This window comes from Pezoporus flaviventris, unplaced genomic scaffold (assembly GCF_033815535.1).
Source record: "Pezoporus flaviventris isolate CSIRO_AGI_PZ_B2104156 unplaced genomic scaffold, CSIRO_AGI_Pfla_v1 ptg000025l, whole genome shotgun sequence".
NCBI lineage: Eukaryota > Metazoa > Chordata > Aves > Psittaciformes > Psittacidae > Pezoporus > Pezoporus flaviventris.
Window position 1 is genome coordinate 20,548,649 of NW_026892573.1, and position 16,215 is coordinate 20,564,863.

The following is a 16,215-nucleotide window of genomic DNA, read 5'->3' on the forward strand; positions in this document are numbered from 1 at the left end:
GTCTCCTGACAGGTTTTGGATGCTTCCATCTCTGTTTGCATCTACTAAGAGAGGTGATAAAAAGAAGCAGGCTTTCAGTAAAAGCTGGAGTTGTTCTGTATTCTTAATGTAGACAGTTACAGGCTGCCACCACCACGAGAAAAATAAAATTAAAAAAAAAAAAATCAGATTTTAAATCACTTTGCTATTCTTGTCTTGGTGAAATACTATGGCAACAGCTTACTATGGTCACACACATCCTGAAGGAACTTATCATCACAGCACTAACAATAGGCACAACACTTTGAAAGATTGACATTGAACTTCATAATTCTAATTAAGTGTTGAACACTTTTCTGGGGAGGCCAGGAAAAGGCCCCAGAGGATTTTATTTCAGTAGGCAAGTAATGCTAACTTATTGTATCAATAATCCAACCATTTGCAGACAACACTTTCATACATGGGACCAGACGGGAAGGTAGCACATTATCTTAATGCACATCTTAAGAAACCAACAGGCTTAAAGCTACATCTGTGTGCTATATTTTTTGTTGCACACATTTAACTCTCACTAATGGTCCTAAGCCTACATAATGTGCAGTCAAGAATGGAAAACACCTCATGTAAGCATGCTTCCTCTGAACTGGAGAGATGACCCTTTAATGTTCTCCTGTCTTTTATAGCCACACAAGAAAAAAAGGCCAAAACCAAGACTTTCTTCATGCTGCTGATTCCCCACATGTACATTCTCTTTCATTACTTTATTTGTGCAGTCAGTTGCTCACAGACTTTAAAAGGAAGGTGGCAGTACAGCCCTGCTTGACCATACCAAACATAAAGGAACAGGAATGTGAGGCCATGGAGAGCTGTTTCTCAAGGTGATGCTGCTGACGAGGGATATCCACACCTTTTCAAAAGGGTAATGTTATGCCAGATCCCACTTTAATCTCACAGACCCTGTAAGTACAAGGAACTGAAATAATTATTATTATCTGATTATTGTAATTGCCCAAAGGATTTCTGCTACTCTCCCATTTAGCACAGTATTTGAAAGTCTGACAAAGAATATACGACTAACGTGTGAAGCTCTGGTGCCTGCCAGCAAAGGATTCCCATCATAAAGAGTAACTGGAAGAATGATAGGCTTTTTGGGGCTTTCATCAGGAAATAAAAATACAGGAACATCTGTCATCATCCTTCAACATCTGTCAAAGACCCAGAGAAGAATGGAGGAAAGCAACCTAGTTCATCTGATAAACTGTCTTTTTAACACCACCACTCCCTCCTTCCATTCACTTCCTTAAAATATTTAAGTCTTGGCAGTCCTGGAATAATGTTTGGACTTGATGATCTTAAAGGTCTTTTCCAACCTAGTTGACTCTGTGATTGACCATGATGGAGTCCAAGGCAGACTTGGGGTAAGACACACAGACATGCAAATGGGCAAAGTTTTTCTGAGGTTGTACAGGATGTCGTATCTTTACTGTTCAAGAAATTAATGGTTTATGCTCTGTCCCTTTCCTCTGTCCCTGCAGTAGTTAAGCTGATGTCTATCTGTAATCAATGTATCACAGAAGCCACAGCAGCCTGTCCCAAGCTGTGTGGCAGGAGGGGCGTGTGTGATTCATTCCCTGTGATGCCCCATGATGCCTCCAGTACAACAGAACTTGTCCAGTGATGCAGAGCTCAGGAAGCACCATGTCCACTGCTTTCACTGGTACTGCTTCTTGCAGACTGTTCTGATTTTGTCATGAAAAGCAGGGAGGGGAGGAGGATAGCTGATGGAAGAGAATTTTCCCTCTGTCTCTGAACAGTATCTTTTAGTTTACACTCTTCCATGACTATTACTGTACTCCAGTGAACACATGGACTAGCTGTTACTTCTCCCTCTGTACTAACTTTTCAGCTCAGCACAACCTTAAAGTTTTTCAGTCACATTAGCTCACACCAGCTATAATCCCTACCTCACATGTATCAGCCACACCTTTCTGCTTTCTTTTCAGAGGTACAGAATTCCCCATTCAGTGAGCACTTAGTCCTTCCTCTATTCTCATGAGTCTCCTTCCCCATCACTGAATAATGCTGGTTTATAAATACAGAGCTCCTGCTGTATCTTGAACCCCTTCTCCCACCCAACGGGGGGTGAACAGAAGGTGTACAGCAACTTCAGGTGAAAGGTCTCAAACTCATTTGACACCTTACTCCAAGCAATTTGTAATTTCCCCAGGGGTCCCCGAAGGAAGGGGCCCCAATGAACCAGCGCAGATCCACCTCCTGCCTGGGATCCAAATTATCACAGCCACCTGGCCAAACCTCACCAATTACACTCTGCACACACACATTTGCGTTAACTGTGACTGTTCTTTTTCTGGGTTAGTTATCTGAGTAAGTATAAAAACACTTTGTCATTTTCCATCTGACTTTAATAATAACTGAATAATAAATCATTTAAGCAAATTATTTAATGGATGGAGTAGTAGTACACAGGATACTGCAAGTACAGCTATTAGTATACCAGAAATTAATTGGTTAGGTCTTGTGTTGCTATGTCTCTCTCTTTTAATTACTTGTGGTATAAGGAAATAAAAGGTTTGTCCTTTTTTTCATCTTCCCATATACATGTGCTATTCAATATAGTGCAACAGATCATCCAAGACAGCTATGGGAGAATTTCTTGTATTCCTTTATTCAAGCTTTTGCTTTCTGCAAATATTCTTGTGTATTAAATCTCATTCATCATCATGTTTGTGTTCAGGCTGCCATCTCCTCAGACACACAAAGTAGATGACACCAGGGACTTCTAAAGCTAAATTTATAACTCTTGGTATCTTAAGCTAACAGCCCAAACCCTCCAGGTGAAAGCAGTAATAGATTCACATCCTCTGTGGCTCACAGAAAGTGAAATATGTGTAACACACATGACCATTAAGTTGCATTTGCAGGTAGATGAGTCTGATAATACAAATAATGGGGATCAGTGTACACTTCTTAGCAAAAACATACTTAATGGTCTTTGAACGTATTTACCAAGCTTATATTACTATTGCTTCAAACCATACTCCCTGCTGTGGGATTAGAGATGTTATTTCTTAGGAGAGGGGGAAAACCCCACCATTTGTGTCCACTGGTGGTATTATTTTTCAAGGGAACTTACAGGTCTTGCTGTGGCATAAGCCTTGCTACTAAGGGTGTGCAACACTCCCCCTATGCACAGCCAAGACACAGCACCAACCAGCCAGAACAAACCTCAGGGGCCTCTGGGAACTGCACAAGTGTGATGACTGGATACAAATCATGCATTTGCTCATGCAGACTATGAGCAGATCATGCTCATGGTATGTCTCTAAAGACCAACAACAAACCCAGTAGGCAAGGTTTTTTTTCTGCTTGCCTACTCTGTATGACTCCTACATTTAACACAGATATAGACAGTAGGTGATATGTCCAAATGATGTGTTGATGGCATGACAGTTTGCCTGTGATTCTTTCAGTCTTTAGTTCAAGAGTGGACTTATTTGGAAAGAAATTACAGGTTGGATAAAGAAATTAGCTGAGGATAGGTGACTAGCACGTCACTGGTCAGACTGGGTGATTAAAATCGTGCCATTTAGCCTTAGAACACAATAACCTGTGAACACTATTACATACTATCCACTCTCCCATTTATTTTGCTGACCTTTACTTTTTCTTCTTTGAAGCAATGATGCTCAGAGCCATCACACAACATTTCATCCCCCAGACTGCTTGCACATCTTTTCCGTATCATTTGTAAGGTCTTGTAACTTGGAACACTTCCATATGGCACTATTCCTGACCTGCCAGCCACACACTTTCATGGGGCATATGTAATCCTGCAACAGATGCAGACATATGTCGTCCCAATACACCAATGTCCTCTTATGCTCTTTTCCTTGCATGTTTACTTGTGTCTCCAGACAGTAACTCTAATTCTTATCTAGATAATAATGTATCACTTACAGTATTATCCTGTTGTTTTTATCACCCAAGATAGGCACTGCATAAGGGTACCTATTTTAAAAAGAGAGCACCTGAGAATGAAAACCCCCGGTAAGGTCGCAACTGGAGGCCACACAAATAGCTAGATACAGAGACTGTGTTAACAGGGTGTGCAAGCAGCCGCAAGAGTCAGCTTCCTACCTGGCTTGTACTTCCTACTTGGAGGAGAAGTAAGAAAAAATCCTGTGCCAGCCAAGAGCATGTGACTATTGATTTTCAAAGGAAATTATCCTCCCAGCTGCAGCGGTTTTGAAAAGTCTATTCTTAAACACTCTTCTCAGTTTAAATGGATGGAAATGACCAAGGCTTGGAGGCCTTCATCAGCAAGCATCTCCAGGACAGATCCACACTGAAAACCAGGAGGAAATCACTAGTTGAAGGTCCTACATGAATCTGCTGAGACTGTGGGTCTGTAAAGTCTTGGTCCTTTTTGTCCCATCAGCTTACATGAGAAAACAAAGGGGGAAGTGTGCTGATGTACATGCGCATTTTTAAAAACACTATAGATTTTTACTCCTGAATTTTACATTAATGGGTCTGTGTTTGATAAAGTGATTTTCACTTATCCGCAATAACGTTTTCCAGACCTGAACACAGCACCATCCAGACCCATATCTCACATAAACTAGTACTGTGAAATACTGCTACTGTAAATCAGGAACATTAAAGTAGAACAGGAAGCTTTTGCAGGCAAAGAATATGCTACAGTTTGTACTCTTTGCTCTACAAGAATTTCCTCTCTTTCCCCTGTCTCTACCTTGAATATGTACTACATGAATCATTTTACCCACTAAGGAAACACATCTGACCCTGACATTGAAAAAAAATCCATGTCGTATCAGCAAAATCTTTAACAAGAAGAAATGAAGAATAACATGTAACTTTGAAAGCAATTATCAAACCCAAAATATTTTGTACAATAACTCCAAATTACTTTGTATCATAATTTCTTATACTAACATAGGCATCGCATATTGCACCACAACGTGAAAATGTAAATTCCATATCTGTTTAGAAATGGATCTGAAAACTGAGGCAAACAATGTGTAAAATTCTCAGTTCTTTCCAGCAATTAACTTTCACTACCTGTGAACACTCCTAAAACATGTATTTGATGGATACACAATGAGTATACCCAAACTGTACTAAAAGGTGATGAGCAAATAAAAATGAAGTTCAAATTCTGTCAGTGTAAAAGCGTAATACACAAATACTTCATAAAAGCAATTGGAAGAGCATGCATGCAGAAATGGAACAGAAACAATCCCACAGAGGGGCTGCAAGGAACTGTAATGAATAGTTAAATGTTGATGTATTTTAAGAGCAGTCTTCAAAATGTGTTTAAAGCCCTTCTCTGCAAATAATCTAACAAATAAGCTGGTGAAAAGTGTAAGAGCTTTTTGCTTCTTTTGTGCTCTAGTTGTATGTACAGAAAAAAAACTGTAGTCACAGTTATGTTGCCCATGACTAGAATAATGCAGATAGATGCTGCACAAGACTGCATTTTTCAGGAGCTATGGCTGTATATAAATACAAGATTGAGATATAGCCTGTGGAACACAAGAAAACAGTAGTCCAAATTACATTCTTTTAAATTAGGCAATTATGTACCAGGGGTCCAATTTCTAAAGTGTTGTTTTTTTTTCTCTTTTGTTTTTTTTTTTGTTGATTTTTTTAAATTAAATATAAGAGGAGTTAAGCACTTTCTTTTTAAAGTTTGAGCTATGACATGAAAGAATGAGAACCTGCTCACCTTGAAAAAGAGCTGATTCCTACTATTCCTTCATTCTAATGGGTTGCTGTCTGCAATCCCTGATCAGGTAGAGTCCCTGTTTAAATCACAGACAGCTCTGTCTAGGGAAAAAAACTGCAGGACAAGGGCCAATATTTGAACTGGAATTTGTTAATGTTAGTGTAGCTGGCCAAAACCCAGCAAGAACAGTAGCTTTTTAGTAAATATCCAGGTATATCCCCTGGAGTCCAACATAAAGTTTATCTGTAATCAGCTTCTGAGGAGCGTGGTGAAGAGGAAGGACAGGCTGGGTCTTTACAGTGCACTGTCAAGACAAAGGTGATAGGTATGTGACACTCTGGTTCCACCTTTTTACCGTCAGAAATGCAAAAACCAGCTGTGATTTTTTGAACAAGTCACTCTGGGAAAAAGAAGAGGGAAGAAACAAAGTCCTCACAATGAAGTAACACTATTGAAATAAGACAGTTGACCTACGCATTATCACACTGCTAAGGACAAATTTTCCTAAGTGCTCAGCAGTAAGCAGTTCCCATTGGGAATGCAGGTGCTGCTGAGAACTCTGGAAAATACTAGAACATTTCTGAGTGCCAAAATGTAAGACAGCCTCTGTATTTGAACTTGGTGCCTAAAAACAGATATCGCTGATACGGAAGTTTTAAGAGTACTCAACCCATAACTGCATTAATGAACAACTGAATCCACAGCAGGATTGCTAAAAACCACTAAATCTTTAAAAGAAAACCATAAAAAAATAGTTATTTGAAAACCCAAACTAGATACAAGAAGATAATAAAACTCCTGAGAAAAATGGTTAAAAGCAAATCAACAGCAAAATTTCCAAACAAGACACTGTAATCACAGTCTTGAGTAAATTTATTTTCCCAAATTCAGAGGAACTGTTCTTGATTAACACAGGAATAAATTATCCAGCTTGACTTTGTGTCCCAACACGTAACTTCAGTATGCCCACCTAAGCTTCAAAAGCAGACTGGTGCTGTACTTGTCCAAAACCTTTGCCTTAAGCCAACTAGCCAGATTAATGGAAATCCATAGAGGCGGCCAATTTTTTCCTTCTAATTATACTGGTGCAGTCATATGGAGTTCTTCAGTTTTGCACTAGCACAAGCTTTATCCCCTTTAAATCAGTCATATATTAAAGAACTGTGAGAAAAGATTATTCATTCCACCATGTTTAAACCCAAAGAACTTCACCTGCTCACCATCTGAATTTGCACAATTCATGGTAGGATCTAAACCATTAAGAAATGAAAGCAGAAGTCTTCCTCTCTCATGAACAGGAAAGTCTCAAAACAATCAAGACCTAAAAATGAAATGCATGAGCTATTTTGCCTAACATACAAACTTAGATTACAATGATAAACCTGGTATTAATCAACTTAATTTACTTCTTAAGTGCTCTGTCCTACACAAAGAGGTACTGCTCTGCATTAGCTTCTGCAGGAAAAATGAAGAAACACAGTCTTTGTTAATAATCCTCTAAAACGAAGATTAAGTTATTTCTGTAGCCTGTAATAAAGCTTTTGAGTCTACATTTTTAGCCAGTCCAGTAACATGCTTGGACAAAAGTCTTGTTTCATGCCAAGGAAATCCATGTTCTGAATTTTCAGTGAAGAAATCTGGCTATATTTCAGCAAAAGCCCATCATTTATTATCCCAACAATAACCTTGAAAATTAAACACAGACTCTGATATGTGGGATTTTTTGATAGTTAATTTTCTCTTTGCTGTACAGTTATTTACAAGTATCACATTTAGAGCTGTGAAACACTTTGAATATGGGTCTTCATATATCTTAAAAATATACAGAATCTTTCTTATGGCAAATTACACCCAAATACACATATATCCTTTGATTCCATCAGCAAGTGCTAATAATCGAAACTTTAAGAGAAATTGTTTTCAATAACTGGAGTCCAGCTTGAGATAAACTCCTTGTATTAAAGCAAACCACTCACTTGAAATTGATCCTATTTTAGAAAGGTTCAATTTAATCCAGTTCCATTTTTCTAACCAACCGGCACACTGTTTGCCTTCCAGTTCAAACCTGACCGTATGGTATGCCTTTATGGTAACTCTCAATATACTCTAGACTGCATCCTTGGGAATATTGTACTGCTCTCAATAGCAAAATACCATGAAACCCTCACTTCCTAAATAAGGAACACCGTGGTTTTAAATTACACTGATTATTAAACTAAGGTTACATTCCTGTTGCTAAATTGAGTTGTAATTATAAAGCAGAATTAATAACTAAATTTAATGAAAATCCCATTATGATGTAGCTTAGCAAATCAATCTGAAACTGCTTTAAGTAAAATGACAGTCACAATATAAAGGCAGTACTACATTTGAGCCTATTTCCTCAGCTTTTGGGTTGCCTCAGCAGAAAAGTTAACTTCAAAATGACATTGCCTCTCCCCTCAGTAGCAAGAACAAGCCTAAAGACAAGCCCACAGAGAGGGCAGGGTGATAAGAGAAGTTCCTTTCTGTCAGGAGGGCTGCCTCCGACCTTGGTGGATCTCACTGAGAAACTGCATTCATGCTGGAGAGGCAGAATCAGGCCCTCTAATTTCAGGTCATCAACCCCATGTTAGTCCAGAGAGAATAACACTCAAAGAGAATAACACTTGGGAAAAGAGGAAAGTTATCCCAAAATACAAAATTTTTAATTCCATTAGGTTTTTCTTTTTCTAATCCATGTGCCATATAATAAACAAAATTTTATTTTGGGGGTTTTGTATCTACTGGGATTAAAATCTACAAAGAACTGAGTTGTGCAAAAGGTGAAACAAAAGGAGTGTCTGATTTACCCCAAATTACACTCATTAGGAATATAGTCATCTCAGAAGACAAATGTAGTTAAACAGACTCAAAACGAAAAGCTTTATTTTTAGTATGAAACACTGATGAAAGACTTGAATCGATCTCTCTTCTTCCCCATTTAGCCTAATCCTGCACAAGAACTGCAAGACTAGTTATACATTAAGGATTTTTGAAACTTCAATGGAAAATTTCTCAACCACAAGACAAGAGATGTAAGGCAAATAGTTCTTTGTAAAATTATAGATCTACCTCAAGAGTATGCAAGCAGGTTTAATGTTGACCGCGTTGCTGAGTTATACTAATGTAATATAGACAGTGAATGGAAATGAGAAAATTACTTCGGATTCAGCTGAAGAATAAATATACACAAACATCTTCAAAACTCAATGCATTGCTCCAACATCTGAAATGGAGCTGAAGGTAGATTTGTAATCACAAGCAGGATTTCCTGCTAATGAGGTGCAAACCAATGTACGCCAATAGTCAAATGTTTCAGCTCTGGTGTCTTGTGCTCTGATGAGTAAGAACCTTGTACTACTCATGTTCGCAATAATTTCAGCTCTCTCTGTCAGTAAAAGAGATACTCTGAATAATGTATGTTGTGCAAAAGAAATGAACAAAGTTTAAATAAAATAGACAACGGGAAGGGAAAAGGAAGAGGACTATCTCCAAACTCATAAATCAGATCAATTTTGCTAACTTACAACAGAGTCTATCTGCTTAAGAAACCCATTTCATATCCACTCATGATTTAGAGTAAAAATACTAATGTTCTGGGCCCATTTGAAGAAAACAAAAATTGTGTAAGATAACCATTAGAAAATAGATAGAAACTGAACATCCAAAATTATTCCAGTTTCAAAAGTACATGCGTGAATATTTGGATACCTGGTTTTATCTAATTAAAAAATATTCAATTTTTTCCACTGTTGTAGTGAATTATCTGATAATATGCCATCCACAATCATCTGAAATACTCTGTTTACTGTCCCTAACACATGCAAGGGGCCAAGCCCTGAATCTTCACAAGTAACCTCTGCAGCAAATGGGAAGAGAAATAGAGGTAACCGGTCATGTCTTAGAGCTTTATGCTTGAACTCACATAAATATTCATTGCAGCCCAGCAGCTCTAAGGCTTTTGTACTGTATATTTGGGGACGTGTGCACTGAGTAATTTCTACACAAATGGCAAGATCCAAAGCTGCTGTTTCACAGTGGTTTAGCAAAGAGTTATCATTTCATATTGCCATGAAATGACTTAATTCAGAGCTGATGGTGGGGGTTCTTTAATTAGGTTAGAAAATCTCACACATCTGTGCTTTAGAAGCCTCTGTCAAGCCAGCAAATTCAATCACATGGAAGTCAGTGTCCTCCAGCTATCAGACAATTGATTTTTGCAGGATTCTGCTCATATTTAGCTTAAGGGACATGCAGTATGTGCATTCAGTTGTCAGTTAGTTTGCCTAGATTTCATTAGGAGAACTGTTGTTTAAAAAATACTCTTCAGTATTAAAATGCTTCAAAAAAGAAGCAGCAGTTGGATTATTGGCACGAGATTGCAAAATGTGAAATAAATACAAACTTGAACTAATGCAAACATACACGTTGGTTTAAGTGGGAAGTACGGACTTAAACCTATTTAATACAGACATACAGAGTTATACGAGCATGCACACAGATAAACGTAAACATTTACTTTCTTCCTCTATCTTTGCCTCCCCCCATACTGTAAAGATTCATCATCTCTGAGTCATTAAACTCTTTGGAACTGAAACTAGATTCAGTTAAAATAAAATAAAAAAAATCAGGTTATGAATCACTATTTCTGTAAATGACAGAAACATCAAGGGACAGGTTTTCCTCAGTTAAAACAGTGCAAGGTAAATACAACTTAAAGTGGCTGGAATGAGAGAGAAGAATCTGCTGTGAATAGTATAAATAAGTAAAGTTTTGGGCAAACCCTTTTTTAATCTATGGTGTTAGACTTACACAGAGAAGTGGTTCAATTTTAGACAATTTTGATTTATGCAAGACAGAATTAATCCACCAATGTTCAAACAGATATACTGTGCAATGCCCTTAATCCAGAAAGTAACAATAGCCTCAGAAATTATCTGGCAGAACTGGATGTGTAGGCAGAATGTAAAATAATTGACTTCACCTAAAATTACTGATTTCAGTATACAAAAATTTTAGTCCTTTCCTCTTCACAAAAAATGAAAGTTTAAAAAAGCTACCATGTCATTTGTCTTCCTGGAATATACAATCAGTGCCTGCAAAAGTTGACATGCATTGTGATATTTTCTCAATGAACTACAGCTGCATAGATCTTATTCCTTCCAGTTTTAAAGCACCTTTTGAAATGTTTTCTCCTTATGGAGGTTGATATTGATTTTCACGCTAAACACAACTAATACATTGCTTAATATAGAATTCACACTTAATGGGACATCAATCTTTCCTGCATAAAATGAATGGAGCCATTTTGGCAGCTCAGAAGCTTTTCCTGTTAAAAAAGGTGGCAAGGTCATCCTGAAACTTGGAGTACCAAACTCATATAAATAAATTTACCAATCATTCAATAAATTATATATGAGAAATGCACAGTACATTGTATGTTTACATATTAAAAAGTGACACAGAGATGGCTGTGATAAAGTGGAGAGAAACACAGAACTTAATTTAAAGGCATGATGAACACTAAGACCTCCTCCAGTATATTTCTGTTTTACACTCAGCAGTAATGTTGCTTAGGGTATCTACTTCCAGAGGCAATTCACTCTTGAATGAAGAGGAGGAATTAAGGAACTTAAAAGACCACAGAAGAAAACCTATAAAGTCCTAAAATATGAACATCAAAGTAGCAATGCTACTATGATTTCAGCTTTGCCACACTATGTCCCACTGTCTTACATAATAACATGAATTCCTTTTCCTAAGCCAGACCTACATGAAGATAAACAGAAACAATGTTTTGCCACTACTGGAGATCAAGCCATATCCAGCACAGGCTTAACCAGCGCTAAGGACCCTGAGGTGTTTCAAATATAGTAAGTTCAGCTAATATACTTTGCTTCTTTAAAAAAAAAGAGGAAGAAAAAGTAAATGTTGCCTCATTTGATAAAGGCATTTCTTTTTCTGATTTTCTCTCTGGTGTATGTGCAACTCTATGTGTGCAGGTGAGTGTGTATAAAATATATAGTAGGAAGAGAATATTTGTTCCAGTTGAGGTGGTCTGTGAAATCAAGTAAATCAGATACTAACGTGATTTGGCACCAATGTATGGATGCATAGAGACATATCCACAGGATGTATGCATTACGAAATGATAAGAGACATTTACAACCTAGAATATAAGAGCAGGGCTGCCTCAAGTGACATCACCAGATCAACTGCAGCGTCAAACAACTCAGATATATTATCCTGCACACCACTGCTTCCCTCTCTCCTTTCCAGCCATTAGAAAAGCATTTGTGAGCACAAGTATTATCGTATGTTTTCAAATACACGCAAGGCACACCATACCCAAAAGCAACCAAGAGGAACTGGGGGTGTACGGACTGATTGAAACATTCATAATTTTTCTTTACAACAAAAATTCATCTCCATAGAAACTGGGAAGCAAGAAACTACAGTAATAACACTAAAGTAAATGTCACATCAGGTTAGTCAGCAGAAGGCAGGAGAGGGGACTTTGCTCCACTTAGAAACTAGCACAGATTGCTGCCCCTTTTGCTCTTCTGCACAAGGTATCTATACTGAAGACAGACTTACTGATGTTTTTGCAATACAAGATAATGATGTGATTTCCTGTTATTTCCACTGCAATTTACCCATAAGGTGGTCAGATAAATGGCATGTTTACTTACAGGCATTTGTTACAGCAAAGCTGTTAGCTGTTTCAATGTTGTCTACATGAGGAACCAAATTAAAAGGTGCTTCGGATGCATTGGGGCTGGTGTTATGGAGAAAAATTGCTAATCGAAAAGCAGTATATTCCTGATCTGTGTTCCTGATGAAGAGACCACCTACAAAAAACAGAAAAAAAAAAGGCAAAAAGCAAAGGAAACAGCGTGAATTATTTGCAAGCTATTTACTATCTTGTAGCACCAAGCAACTGTCTCTCCCAAAGCTTGCACACTAAGGCTAGTCGTACGACTTTAATGGATAAGGAACTAAACATATTCGTAATCACAACCACTGCCTTTAAATCACTATCCTCAATCGATTTTAACCTCCCAGATGCATTCATGCTTCTCTTCTGACTTCTCAGTTTCCAGCCTTTCATACATAAATACCCAGATTTGTCATGATTACAGTGACCTTTTAAAGTGTTTAGCCTCCATCTCCCTCATACGGAACACACTGGTAAATCAGCTACTCAACAGCCTCTTACATTAAGTGGCAGGCTGATTAAGGGGAACGATGCTTTTTGGATTACAAAAAAAAAAAAAGAAAAAAGGAAAATAACAAACTCAGTGTAGGATAATCTGCACTGAACAGGAATATAATGAACTTTGCTCCTCTGCAACCATGTGCAGGCAGGGAGCAGCTTAGCCTTGTTAGCAGCATCTCTACAAGTCCACGAGAAATGATGCAGTGATGGAGCTGAGCTGGAAAGAATTCAGCTAGCTGCGTCCCATCCGAAACACGTCTGAAAGAAGGGGAGCAAGAGGAGATGGGAACGGGGTGAGGATGGGGCACTGAACTACAAGGACAGACCTACAAAACCCTAAACTTTCCAACTAGAAGGGAAAGAATGGCAGCGCTGGCTTTTACCCCCAGCCCTGCCAGCTACCGCATCCTCCCGGTGCATATAACTCCACATCCCACTGGAGCCAGTGAAAGGCGGGGGGTTCGGAGACGGGAGGAGAAGGGGGAGTTTAGGCAGTCAAGGGACATCATCCCCGAGCCCCTTCCTTGCTTACCAAGCCTGCTCACCCCCGGAGCTAGCGCGAGTTCTGCGAAAGAGAAGCATCCTCCCTTCCACACGCGAACGCACACACGCACTGGTATATACATACACACACACAGAGATGTACACACACACAGACGCACACGTACACCGATACACGCGGATTTCTTCGTGAAGGCAGGGAAATGGGATGGTGTTGGAGGAGAAATCCTTAAACTGCCTCGAGAGCCTCCTTCCCAACTCACTTTGCAAAGGACTGAACCCCTGGACACACGCACACAGCCCAATGCAGCGCTTACCTATTTGCACACTGCTAGGAAAAGCTCCCATTGCTAGTCCCCAAAAGCCAGAAAACAACAAGACAAGCTGTCTGCAAATTATCCTCATCTTCTCTTTTGCCTCTCTGTCTCGCCTTCTCCCGCTCGCTCGCTAGGTGCTGCTCAGAGAGGCATTGAGGACGAGGTGGCTACAAACAAAATCAAGAATTAAAAAAAAAAAAAAAAAAAAAAGAGGAAGGGGGAATAAAAAGAGAGGTTCCCTCCCTTCTTTCCCTCTTTTTCTCTTTTTTCAGTGTGTTCTTGTGTTTTAGTATCTGTTCGTTGTTCTCTCTCGCTGCCGCTCCGCCTCTCTCCGGCCGCCGCTGCCTTTTCAGCAAGCCATGCCGCCGCGCCGGATTTTTCCCGCAGTCTCCATCGCCGGGGAGCGGTTTCTGTCCGGCTGCAAGCCTTGCACATGCAGAAGATGGTGGTGAGTTTGGCGGCGGGGGGGAGCGGCTAGTGGCGGCGCGGCGGGCGGACATGCGCCGTGAGACAGCCCCCCCGACGCCGCCGCCGCCGCCGCCGCCGCCGCCGCCGCCCGCACCGCCGCGGGCGCGGAGCTGCCAAGCGTGCCCCGTTCTGCGCCGCCCCACGGAGCTGCCCGCGGGTTCTGCGCGCACTACAGCCACCGCGGCGGCGGCGAGGCTGGTTGTGTTGCTTTGGGGTTTTTATTAGCACTATTATCATTATTTCCCCCCGTTTCTGCTGCTCGCACATCTGCGTGCGCGCAGCGGCGCGGAAATTTGTGCGGCAGCGGGGGGAGGGCGTGAGTGCCAGGCAAGGTCACTGCCCCGGGCTTTGCGCGGGGTATGGGGAGAAGCACGACCGCTGCAGCCCATCATTCGCGCGGCTGGGGCTGGCGTTTATTAAGTACCAGTTATTATTAATGAAGGTGGCTCTGCATGTGCTGAGCTGCTGCGGAGCGGGGGGGACGCAGCTAGACAGACATCCCCACCGCTCCGGGGGACTCAGGGCCGCACGGGAGCAGCGGGACCCCCGCCTCGCTGCCGGGGGGGTTTGCGGCAGAGGATGGAGCAGAGGGACGAGACTAGGGAAGCGCTCAGCGCTTGTGGGCACTCATGCCAAAAGGAGAGAGCAAATGCAAGGAAAACTTCGCTGCTCCTTTGCCGCCTCCTTTCCTCTCTCTCCTTTTTTTTTTTTTTTTTTACTTCTATTTTCCCCCCTTCTTTTATAGCTGTTTTTTTTGGTTGTTGTTGGGGGGGGGTTCTTTCTCCTTTTTTTTTTTTTTTTCTTTTTTTGCTAGACCCTTATCTTTGGTGCCTTTAGATTTTTCTTTACAGGCTTTGGAAGTTCCCCAGAGCAGCTGCCAGAAGTCTGGGGATATTGCAGTTAATTATTAAAAGATATATATAATAAATGATAGGTAATGAAATCATCCAACAATAGCTGTATGTCAGGGAGGGGAGCTTCTAGTTTTACATGTGGCTTTGTGGAGAGATTTCTGTCAGTCACAGGGAATGATTGAAGCTCAAATAACTTAATTTAAAAATGTTAATTTGCAATATGAAAGAATATTGATTTTTAAGGCAAGCTTTGTGGCTCTGTGCTCAAACACACACATTTGCTCCAAGACCAGAGTTTTGCCTGCTTTCCTGAAGGTTTACTTTCTTGGTTTATTACTACATCCTGTGTTTCCAGGCTCTGGAGTAAAAAGACATCCCCTTTAATTGCTGCAGAGGGTGACAGTGATTTTTGAAGCATGACTGTGGGCTCCTCAGTCTACCCAAAAGAGCAAGAAAAGAACACTGAGAGCAGATATATATATAAACTTGTCTGCATGGGCATGTGCAACTGTGTGTGACTCTGTGTTTGGGAAAGTGTGGAGTTCCTGTAAATAAATCACTCTTTGAAAGACTTCTTTGCAGATCACTGGCAAACAGACTTCACCTGCATTTCAGAATACTCATTCCTTTATTTTTCAGTAACTCTTCTACTTCCCTTTACTTTCCTGTCACGTATTCCCATCCTTCCTCTCAATCTGCAGGCTTGTGCTCCACATTATTTACCCATGGCTTTTTGTGACCTCTACTTTTGCTCTTGTGTGTCTTTCTTTCCATCTTCCTTGCCTTGCTTCCTTTGTCTCCCTGAATTCTCCTCAAAATTTGGTTCCTCCTTTCTTCTGTCCTTTAGTATTTAACTTTTTGACTTTGTAAATCCAAGTAAAATGTAATGAAAAATGGAATAATATTTCAACTCTATAATGGCTGTCTGGTTCTTCACCACTAGGAGCAAGTAACTTGGAAACAGGTAAAATACTAAGTTAACCTGATGACACATACTCACGTGAATTCATGCCAAATATGTATAAAAGATTATGATTTTAGAAATATGTCCATTATAGGCAAATTGCTGCCTACCAACTGAGCTGA

At 40.1% G+C, this 16,215-nt stretch overlaps 1 protein-coding gene and 1 long non-coding RNA gene across 11 annotated transcripts in view; one reads left to right on the top strand and one right to left on the bottom strand.

Annotated features, from left to right (window-relative positions):
- Positions 1–14,108, bottom strand: part of GRIA4 (glutamate ionotropic receptor AMPA type subunit 4) — a 220,621-nt gene extending 206,513 nt beyond the window's left edge. For 9 of the 10 annotated variants that reach the window (XR_009744190.1, XM_061457772.1, XM_061457778.1 and 6 more), the window contains exons 1-2: positions 13,808–14,108; positions 12,463–12,621 (exon numbers count right to left, since the gene is read on the bottom strand). Coding sequence is in view for 9 of the 10 variants with exons in the window: in XM_061457772.1 (XP_061313756.1) it covers positions 12,463–12,621; positions 13,808–13,895 (247 nt within the window). In the remaining variant the exon portion in view is untranslated. The remainder of the gene's footprint in view (positions 1–12,462; positions 12,622–13,807) is intronic. The other variant, XM_061457780.1, reaches the window with a different exon arrangement.
- A 49-nt stretch (positions 14,109–14,157) lies between these two features.
- Positions 14,158–16,215, top strand: part of LOC133271578 (uncharacterized) — a 40,769-nt gene continuing 38,711 nt past the window's right edge. Inside the window, exon 1 of the long non-coding RNA XR_009744191.1 lies at positions 14,158–14,255. This is a non-coding gene — a long non-coding RNA (uncharacterized LOC133271578). The remainder of the gene's footprint in view (positions 14,256–16,215) is intronic.